The sequence below is a fragment of the Opisthocomus hoazin genome, chromosome 13 (assembly GCF_030867145.1).
Source record: "Opisthocomus hoazin isolate bOpiHoa1 chromosome 13, bOpiHoa1.hap1, whole genome shotgun sequence".
In the NCBI taxonomy this organism is placed as follows: Eukaryota; Metazoa; Chordata; class Aves; order Opisthocomiformes; family Opisthocomidae; genus Opisthocomus; species Opisthocomus hoazin.
This window is the reverse complement of record NC_134426.1, coordinates 20,241,867-20,253,677: the sequence shown is the minus strand read 5'-3', so window position 1 is coordinate 20,253,677 and position 11,811 is coordinate 20,241,867. Positions and strand designations below refer to the sequence as shown.

General features: G+C 38.9%; 1 protein-coding gene across 4 annotated transcripts in view; it reads left to right on the top strand.

Moving 5' to 3' along the window:
- TXNRD2 (thioredoxin reductase 2) overlaps positions 1 to 11,811 on the top strand; it is a 39,036-nt gene that overhangs the window by 1,194 nt on the left and 26,031 nt on the right. For all 4 annotated transcript variants that reach the window (XM_075434704.1, XM_075434705.1, XM_075434706.1 and 1 more), the window contains exons 2-10: positions 585 to 650; positions 1,360 to 1,416; positions 2,048 to 2,192; positions 2,508 to 2,582; positions 4,447 to 4,525; positions 5,547 to 5,609; positions 6,138 to 6,208; positions 10,902 to 10,921; positions 11,284 to 11,375. In XM_075434704.1, coding sequence (XP_075290819.1) covers positions 585 to 650; positions 1,360 to 1,416; positions 2,048 to 2,192; positions 2,508 to 2,582; positions 4,447 to 4,525; positions 5,547 to 5,609; positions 6,138 to 6,208; positions 10,902 to 10,921; positions 11,284 to 11,375 — 668 coding nt within the window. The remainder of the gene's footprint in view (positions 1 to 584; positions 651 to 1,359; positions 1,417 to 2,047; positions 2,193 to 2,507; positions 2,583 to 4,446; positions 4,526 to 5,546; positions 5,610 to 6,137; positions 6,209 to 10,901; positions 10,922 to 11,283; positions 11,376 to 11,811) is intronic.

Here is an 11,811-nt window from a genome sequence, read left to right as displayed (position 1 = left end):
AGCTCTGAAAGCAGGGGTTGTCGTGATGCCCTTGCTAAGAAACGAGTTATTGCTCACCTGCGGGCTTCTCCTGCCACTTCAGAGCTGCTCTGGGAGACGGCTGATCTGGGGGGCTGCTGAGGTGGCAGAAGGGGCCAGCTTCCCTCTGACCGCCCCACCGCACCCCTGCGAGGCCTACATGGCAGCTGGAGCTTTGCGAGTCCGGTAAGGTGATCCTGCTGAAAAAATATGTGTTAGAACTTGCTGCTGTAATGCAAAGACAGAAGACCCATGCTGGATCCCAGTTGCAACTGGCTGATCATGCAAAAAGAGCTTCTTGGGATGTTGTGTAAAAATCTAGTCTATATCTTCATTTCCTTTGGATTGCTAAATTTTCTGTATTTCATTCACAAAATCCAACCAGATAGTTTAATGATTTTTAGGGAGTGCTTTGGTACACTGAAAAAACACAATGCTCTAGTAAAGTAAACAGAAATCGGGAATAATCAGTTGTGGAAAATAGTGTACTTTTTGATATTTACCTTCTTATGTATTCTGTCATCTTTCTTGCCTGTTTTCCTTCTTTTTTCACGTCCTTTTCACAGGAAAGCATGAGTATGATCTTCTGGTAATTGGTGGAGGGTCTGGAGGCCTTGCTTGTGCGAAAGAAGGTTTGTATGTATAAATAAATAACAAAAGTTTTGTTTTCGTTTAAGTGATGTTGATGAAAACGAAGAGAAGTGTTACTGGCAATGCTAAAGCTTTTGAAGAAACACAGTATACTTCAGTCCTGCATATTAATCATTAACTCGGCTCCATACAGTTAATCTGCAAATTAATTCACACCCTCAGATGGGGTGACCTTGTTTTGCTTTCCTATTAACCTTTTAGAAAATCTTTCTTCATTTGTCATGGGAAAATCTAATAAGCTTCTATTTCACTGTTATTGTAAAATACTCTGAATGCCTCCATACGTACTGTATATTTTTAATTAGACTGTTTCATTTTTATGTCTTAAAACAACAGTCCCTTCAGACCATGTCTGAGAACTGTTTAACTGCTGTAGAGAACCTTGCCCCTTTGTAATTCAGTGTAGTGTGCTCAACAACACACAAGGTTCTTAAACATCTTATTTAGGGTCTGATTGCATTTTTAGGTTCAGTGGAAGCTGGAGACTCTAGTCTGGGTTATTAAGTGCCTTCTGGAGAATCTGCTGACTACATAGGCAGCTTGGGTCCCTAGTCTGGCATCTTGAGTTAGACAGTAAAAACCACTAGCCATGATCTCCTGTACTCTTTGTCTGTACCTGTGCTACTAAAAATGTGTAGGTTTGTGTGTTTCTCCCTCCTCTAAGTACCTTGTCTTGCTTTTTGTTTAAAGCTGCTCAGTTTGGAAGGAAAGTGGCCGTCTTGGATTATGTGGAACCTTCTCCACAAGGTATGGAAGAGAAATACTAGGATAATATTTGGGCATATATAAAACAGTAGCCTAGGTGAGCAGATTGCTGCAGGCAGCAAAGTGACCAAAGCCATGCTGCTGGCTTTGCTTGTAGTGGAAGTCCTGAAGCCCAGCTTGCTGTATTGGTTATTCCCTCCAATGATGTCCCAGCTCTGCCTGCTTCCCTGCATGTTAAGGTTGTTAGCAGTGTTTGATGCTACCATTTGTAATAGACTTTGGACTTGAATATGTGAGAATATTGTCTCTGTCAAATGTCATTTACAATTTCTAAAAATTATGAATTGCATCACGTTGAGGCTCTTCATGTACAATATGTAAAGTAAGATCTGCAAATGCAAATAAGAAAATGTGAATGAGTAGTGACTGGATCTGCAGAGCTCTGAGAAACATCTTGAGATGGTTTGAATTTTAGAAGAAAAATATTTAGAGATGTTTTTTATCAAAATGAATATAAGCGGCATTAGAAACTGATCTGTAGGAGATAGTAAACTGTGTGTTGTTTCAGAACTTTTTAACTAATTGCATGAACAACCTAATTCTCCAAGTAACCCAGTTACATGAAGTTACACTACCTGATGCATTTACCTTTTTTTTCTTTTCTTTTCCCAAGGAACCAAATGGGGGCTTGGTGGAACTTGTGTGAATGTTGGCTGCATTCCTAAAAAGCTTATGCATCAAGCAGCCCATTTAGGGAGTGCCTTTAAAGATGCCCAACACTATGGCTGGAATATAGCCCAACCTATTCATCATACCTGGTAAAGATTATTGCCCATATCCATTCCTAGGTGCTGAAAATGTGTAACAACTTTCCCCAGTTGGTGTTTATTTAGGGACAGTTAGGGAAGTAAATTTGCATGAAGTTTTTTAGACTGCTTCTTGTTTAAAACACAGAATTGTATTTACTAGGTTATCAGGGCAGATATTATGTTGATTTGGACTTGATATTTTATTTCTATTACAAAAAGTACTGTAGAACATTCTTATTTTCTCACAACTGCCTGTATCTTTGAGTTGCATAATCTGAGTTTGTGATGTGAAGACTTCATGTTCAGTTTCTTGTTTCATTGTAGGTCTGTGATGGCACAAGCTGTTCAGAATTATGTGAAATCCTTGAACTGGGGACACAGAGTACAACTACAAGACAAGTAAATAAGACTTTGAAGTTCATCTTTCTTCCCATAGTCAAGGAGTTCTCCTTGTAGAATTGCTGAGTTGCCTTTGGAGTTTCTCATTACAGCTAGTATTTTGTGTTGGTAAATCCTTCCCGCTCAGGACTGTAAATGTCCTTGCCAATGTAAGTGATTCCCCCCCTCCCTCTTCCTTTTCTTTTCTTGGAAATACTGGTTGAAAGTGACCGTACATGACAGCTTTCTAAGAGTGTAGTGATCAAGGAATGCTCTTTTTAGTCTGGAGAGGTTTTGCGTTAATATGAAGTGGTCAGGGTTTCTCAAGATAATTTCCCAGAATCACAGAATGTTAGGGGTTGGAAGGGACATCTGTGGGTCCTCTAGTCCAACCCTCCTGCCAAAGCAGGGTCACCCAGAACAGGCTGCATAGGACCTTGTCCAGGCGGCTCTTGAATATCTCAAGAGAGGGAGACTCCACAAACTCCCTGAGCAGCCTGTTCCAGGGCTCCGTCACCCTCAGAGTGAAGAAGCTCTTCCTCATGTTCAGACGGAACTTCCTGTGCTTCAGTTTGTGCCTGTTGCCCCTTGTCCTGTCGCTAGGCACCACTGAAAAGAGTCTGGCCCCATCCTCCTGACACCCACCCTTCAGATATTTATAGTCATTTATTAGGTCCCCTCTCGGCCTTCTCCAGGCTAAACAAGCCCAGCTCCCTCAGCCTTTCCTCATAGGAGAGATGCTCCAGTCCCCTCACCATCCTTGTAGCCCTCCGCTGGACTCTCTCCAGTAGCTCCTCATCTTTCTTGAACTGGGGAGCCCAGAACTGGACACAGTACTCCAGATGGGGCCTCACTAGGGCAGAGTAGAGGGGGAGGAGAACCTCCCTCAACCTACTGGCCACACTCTTCTTAATGCACCCCAGGATCCCATTGGCCTTCTTGGCAACCAGGGCACACTGCTGGCTCATGGTCAACTTGTCGTCCACCAGGACACCCAGGTCCCTCTTCGCAGAGCTGCTTCCCAGCAGGTCCGCCCCAAGCCTGTACTGGTGCATGGGGTTGTTCCTCCCCAGGTGCAGGACCCTGCACTTGCCCTTGTTGAACCTCATCAGGTTCCTCTCTGCCCAACTTTCCAGCCTGTCCAGGTCTTGCTGAATGGCAGCGCAGCCTGACAGTGTATCCACCACTTCTCCCAGTTTGGTGTCATCAGCAAACTTGCTGAGGGTACACTCTAACTCTTCATCCAGGTCATTGATGAAGAAGTTGAACAAGACTGGGCTGAGTACTGACCCCTGAGGGACACCACTAGTTACAGACCTCTAACTAGAGTTACAGGCCTCCAACTAGCTTAATTTCAAGCTTGCCCACGAAAATCTGTATGCCGTATAGCCCACAGATAACACTACACTAGAGCAGATGATTTTTTTGCTTTCAGTCCAGAAATGGTTCCAAGTTTTTCACCATGCAGTTCCTTTTATAGAGAAATTATATTAATAGATTATTTAACAGGTAGTAGTCTTGTGACTCCTGCTGAGTCATTTTTGTATGCTCTCATATGAACCCGGTATTTGTTATAGTAGTATAGATGTTATATATAGTAATAGTAATGTTATGGCTAGTGGAAAATGTATCATTTGAAGAGCTCAGTAACCTGATCCCAAAGCCCATTACAAGGTTAGGTACTCTGCTGTGTAGAGGTGTTAACTATGACACAAGAATGAAGTGACTTAAATTATGTGACAGAGCTGCAATCAATACTGGGAGATGCTTTCTATGCCTGTTTGCTATCCTTTTTAGCACTTTGCATGTGGAAAAAGTAGCTGATCGTATTTCATTCCTATTCTTCATTACGTGTGTGTTTATATTGCTGTTTTCTTCCACACAGGAAGGTGAAATATTTCAACATGAAAGGGAGTTTTTCTGATCCACATACGATCCGTGGTTTAACAAAAGCAGGAAAAGAGGTGAGCTGCTGTGCTGATTTCTGCAGTATCATTCACTTCAAACATTTTGGGTCTTCATGTGTTGTTTTTCGGGTTAACCGGGACCTAGACTGTACTTTTGCAAATTGCTTTAGGTATTCAGTATTGTTTTGGTGAGGGAGAGTGGCATTTGCCACCTGGAGAAGATGTTTATGAACTTGACTGTTGCCTGCTGAGTCCCTAGCCTCTAACCTGTCAGTTACATGCTGTTACTTTTTGTCTGCAGGTGGAAATGCTGAGACAAAAGATTTATTTTTTTTTTCGGTCAGGGTCATACTGCTTTGATAAATGTTTACAGAGATGTAAAGAGGGCCAACGTCTCCTTATTGCCCTGAGCATTAGATCAGCTTGAGATGTTTTCTTCCTTCGGATGAACTGTAAGGGTGATCAGCTTTCTAATACAAAAGTGTGTCTGGGAGGCAATTATACTGAATGCACAGCTTCAAGCAACTGGGTCACGTAATGGAATAGTGGCCTTTGCTGCATATTTAACAAGAGACTGAACAATGCATTTTTAACACCTTTTTGAGGGTAATTATATAATGATACTGGTTAACATCAGCTTGAGAGAGTGAAAGTTTTGGGGGTAGATGCCTAGAAGTTTCTAAAAACATACCACTTTTGAGGTAGCTTAACTCCAGGCCTGAGAGACAGAATTCACTTGCTGTGATCTCTATGTGTTTTGTCCTAAGGAAAAATTGATTTTAAAAGGCTGCTGTTTGTGCACAACTGTTGCTTCCAAGTAGTCATCAGAGCCTTGTCTGGTATAGGAATAATACCAAAATAAAAACTGATAGAGAAAGTGTAGGAGAAACTCCTGCATGTGTTAGTTTAGTTTATTTTATCTCCAGGCTTTTTTTAATGCATTTCTGATTAGTACATCACAGATATCAGATGGTAGTGCCAGCTTTCTCATTTATCACTCATTTGTACATACATAAAGTCTAAAGACAGATAAAAGGATTTCAAATGCTTGATTTTGATTTTGTATTTTTGTCTGTAGACTATTGTTACTGCAGCAAATATTGTCATTGCTACTGGAGGAAGACCAAAATATCCTACACACGTAAGTTACACTTGCCATCTAACAACTCCAGTGGGTTTACGGGTTTAGGTGCAGATAATAATGAATGTTTGGAGGATAAAGAATGTAAATATAAAGTAACACAGAAGACATTTTTGTACTTGTTTAGTATGAAAAATTATCTTTTATATAAAGCACAGGCTTTTCAGAAAAACATTTCCATAGAAAACAGCATGCCTCAATTTAGTATGTTGATGCTGCTTAGAGCTGTAGAATAATTCAGGTTGGAAGGGGTCTCTACAGGTCATCTAGTTTGACATCCTGCTCGAGGAGTTTGGGGTCAGTTATTGAGTCAGCTGTGAGGTCGGATCATGTTGCTCAGGGCTTTTTGCAAGTCAGGTTTTAAAAATCTCCAAAGACAAAGACTGGATAACATATCTGGGCAACCCCAGATGTATTCTCCTTGGTCTACTGGCTATACTTCAGCTAATACAGTCCAAGTTGCTATTAGCTTTTTTTTGCTGCCAGGATTTGCATTGTAGATTCAAGATCTTACCTGTGTGATCATAGATTGCAGGTGCACTGGACTATGGAATCACAAGTGATGATCTATTCTGGTTAAAAGAATCTCCTGGAAAAACGTAAGTTACCTTACCATGGCTTTAATAGATACTGGCATTCTTGCTTTTTTCTTTATGGCAAGGTGGAAAATGTTCAAAATTGCCTTTTATACACCAGTTTTTCTGTCCTTCTGTTTTCCTTCTGAGAATTTGTTTTGCTATGCATCAGCATCACACTACCGACCTTCATTAGTAACTAATAGATTCCCCCCATGAAATTCCCTTCTAAAATCAAATTAAATATGAATTTTCACCATCTTAGGTTAGGATTTGTTTCCTGTAGCAATTATACATGAAAGTCACAAGAGGGCAGCATAAACTTACACGAAGGCTGTACTGTCCCTATTCTTTGCTTCGGGTGTATGCGAAATTGCCCTTCAATTAGGAAAAAAACTCCAACATAATTTAATGTTCTCGTAAGTGATGGCATTTCTGATAACAAAAGAAAACATGATGAGACAATTGGGTTACTATTGCCTTTTTGTGTTTTGGGAGCTATTGTTTAACTGAAATACTAAGAAATTGTTTTTAATGGAAATACTAAAATGTCGTAGTCTGTTTTTTACAGCATGTAGCACAGTAAGATTTTGAGTCAACATTGCACTACAGAGCAATTTCCTGATGCAAATAATTGTGATAGGAAATGCACATGTGCTAGCATGAAAGTCAGATAATACTATTTTTTTATTTTCTCTATTAAGCAATTCTAGAAAAAGCAAAGTGTGTGTAAGAAAAACAGACTTGTTTCAAAACACCAGTAGTATAGTTTCGAAACAGATCTGCCATTCATGGCTGTGACTTTCTTATATAAAAATGCACTGTGTTAAGCTAAACATCAAATAGATAAACAAGGACCCTTAGTACAGTTCAAAAAGGAAAGTGAATTTGCTGTTGTTTGTAGTATATCAGTCACCTCTTGAATTTTGAGAGCATGATTTATGCGAGGAAATTTTTTTTTTTAGAAACAAAACAAAACACCCTCAACCCTCCAAACTAAACATAAGATTTACCCCTGTAAGATGTTTCTGTGAAAATGTGGCTTTTGTTCAGTTGCTGCTAATGCAAGTTGTAACAGTGTAATGTGGGAGTCTAGTGTTTATATGTTGCATTCCTGAGATTTAGTCAAAATAAGCCTGCAGGGGCTACAGTAGCATTTCTGTGCTTTATCAGGCTGTGTCCTACCAAATGAAGGAGGGAGTTGTTAAAAGTTTGTTTCTGTCAGTTTTGTTTCTATTATAAATATTCCCAAGGTTCAGTTTAACACCTTTTGTTTTTAGTCTGAACTGTGTTGTACTTATTCTTTCTTTTCTTCCTCTTCAAATGTACATATCTCAGCTACAGATTACATGCCTGGGGCTTATAGAACTGTCAGCCCTGCAGTTATTTATATTTAAAAAAAAACAGCAAACCGTTAACCAACTTAAAAGTCCCTTAGATATACAAACACTGTGAAGAAATTCTCGCTACTGAGACGAAGGATTTTTGGCAGAGTGAATTAGAAAATATGCCTTGAAATATGTTCAGAATGAGTGAGAGATTGAGCAGCTGTGAATGAGGTTAGGTTCTGCTTTTTTAACTTTTCTATTAGACAATGACAATGCCCAGGAACCCTCTACTTTGTAGAAGAAATTGGGAATAATGTGGTGCTGATGCTATGAATGAGTGTCAGCTGACATCTGTTTTTCATTAGATGAAAAAGAAGAGCAAACACATGCCCAGATTACAGATATTCTGTTCCCTGTGAATCTGCAGTAGATATTTCTTTATGAGCAGCATGTGGCTTTTTGCAGCACTTCCTAGGAGCTACGTGCTAAAAGAGAAGATGATCATCCATTCACAGAGGAATCGGATGCCCTAGAGCTGGAAGAATTTACTTCCCACTATGTTAAATTGTTTCCCAAACATAAAATCCAGGTTCACAGATTTTAATCTCTTTAGCTCAACGTGTTCTCCGTACACCTTCAGAAGTTCTATGTTTTTGTTATAGGATAGATAGATGTTATCTAGGGTCTTTTGTGAGAAAACATGTGTTGTACTGACTCTGGAGTCTCTGGGGCTTATGGAGCAGCAGCCCCCATGTCTGCACTTTTCAGAAGTTTAAAAGCATCTCTGTTAGAACTAGGAGATGGTGCAGATTGGTTTAGGGTAAGGTATAGGCCACAAGTCAGTGTTTCACCTACTGGTTTTGCTCTGCGCTCTTGGCATAGGACAGACTGTGTATGAAGAGCTTTCCATGCGTTGGACTTGTTTCTCTCTCGCAGTATTGTGGAAGAATAACTTCCTTAGGGTTATGTAGCTAATCAGCGGCAGAGCCAAGAAGAAAAGCCAAATTTGCTGTCTGCAGAGCTCCATCATGCCTCTAACATTTGTTTTTAGTTGCCATACATGTTCACATTTAAAATATTTGAATTTTCTAAGGTTCTTGATGTCCTTCTATGAAACACATTTCTGTCTTTGTAAGCATATATACCGGTAGTTTGCTTGGTAACAGGGTGGAGGGAGGATCATTGCTCTGTTAATTTTAGTTAAAATTGATGAATGGTACCTCCTTATAAAGAGACTGCCATGCACGCACCACTTTGTGTTAGCCTTCAGTTTGTGTGTGTTTTTCCATGAATTTAAGGGTTTACGTTTATTTTGTGAAGCACAATACTAGCGTATGCTACTTCAGCCAGGAATCAAGCAAAAAGTAGAGTACAAAACAGCATGGGATGTGTATGCCACAGGCTGATGTTTCAAATGTGTTCCTTCCTGTGATATGACTACTTTGAATTTTCACATGTTGAGAGCATGTTTTGTCAAAAAAGTTTTGTTTTGTTGCTTAGAGATTTTGAATTACCATTCCAGCACAGCTGCTGAGGGAAAAGGTCTTTACTTAATGGATTATTTCCATGCAACTGTTATCTCTGCTGGCATTGTGATTTTTGTTGCTAGAACTTGTCTTCCTCAAAACAGTCAAAATATTGTTGGATATGGGTAAAAGAATATGATAAGGTTTTGTGGCTTATGCTTGCAATGCTTATGCTTCCTTGCTTATCCTCCTAAATTTAAATAACCTATTTAAACTCTGTAATTATGTGAGTTTGTATTTTGAGTTGTCAAAGAAAATTTTTAAATTCAAGTAAATTTCTAAAATTTCTAGATTTCCAAAATGCAGTTGGCAAACTACTTGTTCCATACCCAAAAATTCCAAGGTTTTTTTGTAACTTTTGAATATGGCAGCATGAGAGAGACCTGCTTTTAAAAAAATGCCCAAAATAAACAGAAAAAATGTGCGAAATATTCAGATGGGTTTGGAGTGTTGTGGTTTTGTGTTGCTGGTTTTTGATGAAAAGTTCTTAATAAAGCATGGGGATGAAAGTTCTTTACAAAGCACGTATTTCCATAGCTGAAAATGATAGTCAGAAAGAGCCTAACATTCTACGCTATTCTCATAGTAACTAGAAATTTTAATCCCTAATGATGCTTTTTTTTTCCCCTATTTCAAAACCTCAACAAAAGATTTTGTTGTAATTATGTGGAATGCATCTCCAAACTGAGATTTTAACAAGTACGCATAACACATGAACAGCAAAGGAATGCGAGTGCAGCTTGTCCAGCAGCTGAGGGTCAGTGACTGGCCAGTTGGACCCCTTTTTACCTCCGGAACAGTGTCGGAGCGTTCTGCCTTTTGTGTACCCAGCAGACGTAGGGAACTGAGGATACGGTCAGAAGCAAGGGGACTGCTGCAGTGTGTAGGGCATCTGGGGACAGGCACGGAAACCACTGTGCTGGAGAGCTGATACGCCCCATAAATTGAAAGTGTTGATGGACAATTTCAGTGATATTCTTGGTTGAAAGGATGTGAATATGGGGAGAGATGGAAGGTGGAGTTTTATTTAAGATCTAATGTGGATGTATTTGGTAAATAATAGTTTAGTCTATTAAATGGATTTTCTATAGCTACGTACGTGAACTTTTGAGGGCAGGAAGGGCAAATATTTGGCATTTGAAAAAATAAGATGATTGAAAAGCTGATGGTTAGAAATTAAAATTAAATTTAGCAATTAATAAAATCTTATATTGGGAACTGTAATCTACTCGATAGGAAGATGATTAATTTCAAATGTGCCAAACTTCTAACTCTATTAAGTTTTCTTAAAAATACGTATTTAGTAATTAAGATATCTCTAGAAATTTAGAGATGTACTTATCTTCTGACATGACTGCTGCATGTCTATTTGTTTATATGTTGCCTACTGTCTCAAAGGCAGTGGTGCCAAGATGCCCTGTAAAGATGAGGCATCAGTAGCAACACTGGGGGAAAAACCTGTCAGTGTCCACTCCAGTTGTTTCCAACAGGAGTATATCACAGAACACAATTGAAATATTTCTGATGCCTCTTAACCTTGCTAGTTTCTCTGAGTTTTGTATGGCTGTCTTCTCTTAGTCTTTCAGAGTATGTTTAAATGTCTCTTTATAATATAAAAACAATTCCTTATGTCTTATAAGCCTGTTCTTTTTTTGTTCTGTTGATAAAATAAGCCCACATGTTATAGTGTTGTCTTTGCTGGAGTTGACAAGCCCTGCTCTTTCTTCCCATCTAACATCAGATCCACTCCTCAAACCTGTAATTTTGTAACTATACATGCTAGAGAAAATAGTTTTTTGGTTGTGCAGAAATATGCACAAGCTCATTCTACTGCTTTATTCTGTTTTTCTTTTTATGTAACAGGTTGGTTGTTGGAGCCAGCTGTATCCTTTGAAAAAAAAGCTGTGATGATTTATCATTGTAAGCAGCATAGCTGTCTTTCCTGTGAAAACTCGGTTTTTGGAATTCCATTGCTCAGGCCCTGTAGTTGGGTCGGTAATAGAACAGTAATAGTTTTCTGTGCAGTACCATCATGGGAATTAAGGTAAGCTGAGAATAAATTCTCAGGATCTTAAAAACAATGTTATCTATGAGTAAAATATTCTAGGGCTTTGGAGTTTTATTCTATGCAACAAAAGCAAGCTAAAGATATCCGTGTGAGGAGAACTTGATATCTCTAGGTAAAAAGCTGGCTTGTATACTACCATTTTTGTTTATATTTCCTTAACAACTGATGCTTCACCAGATGTTTCACTTGAGTGTGCTGGTTTTCTAACGGGCATTGGATTGGACACTACAGTCTTGATGAGAAGTATCCCACTTCGTGGGTTTGATCAGGTGAGTACGGCATATATCTCCTTACATATCAAATATATTAAAAAGTGTTATTGGTGTCTCTGAATGTTTCCTAGTATGTGCTTTCTGAAGAGAAGCTAAATAAATATTAGCTCTTGTTTTCCTCTCATATCTCTTGATACTATACTCAGAAAAGTAAATTTTTTTTTTTTCCTCCTGCTTAATTGAAAACAAGATTGAAAAGATTGGGAAGCAGGGGAGGGATTTATGCCACTGCTAAAAACATTAGACAATCTGTTTAAAATAATCCTGAATTTCTAGAAGTCACAGATAATGATTTTTAGAATAAACTCTTGGACTTAACATGAAGTAGTTCAATGTGGAGTTCATTATGATAAAAATAAATAAATCTCTAAGCTGAAAGTTTGTAATGATGTAGGAGCTGGAAATCTTAATCTTACCACTTTCAAAACAATGG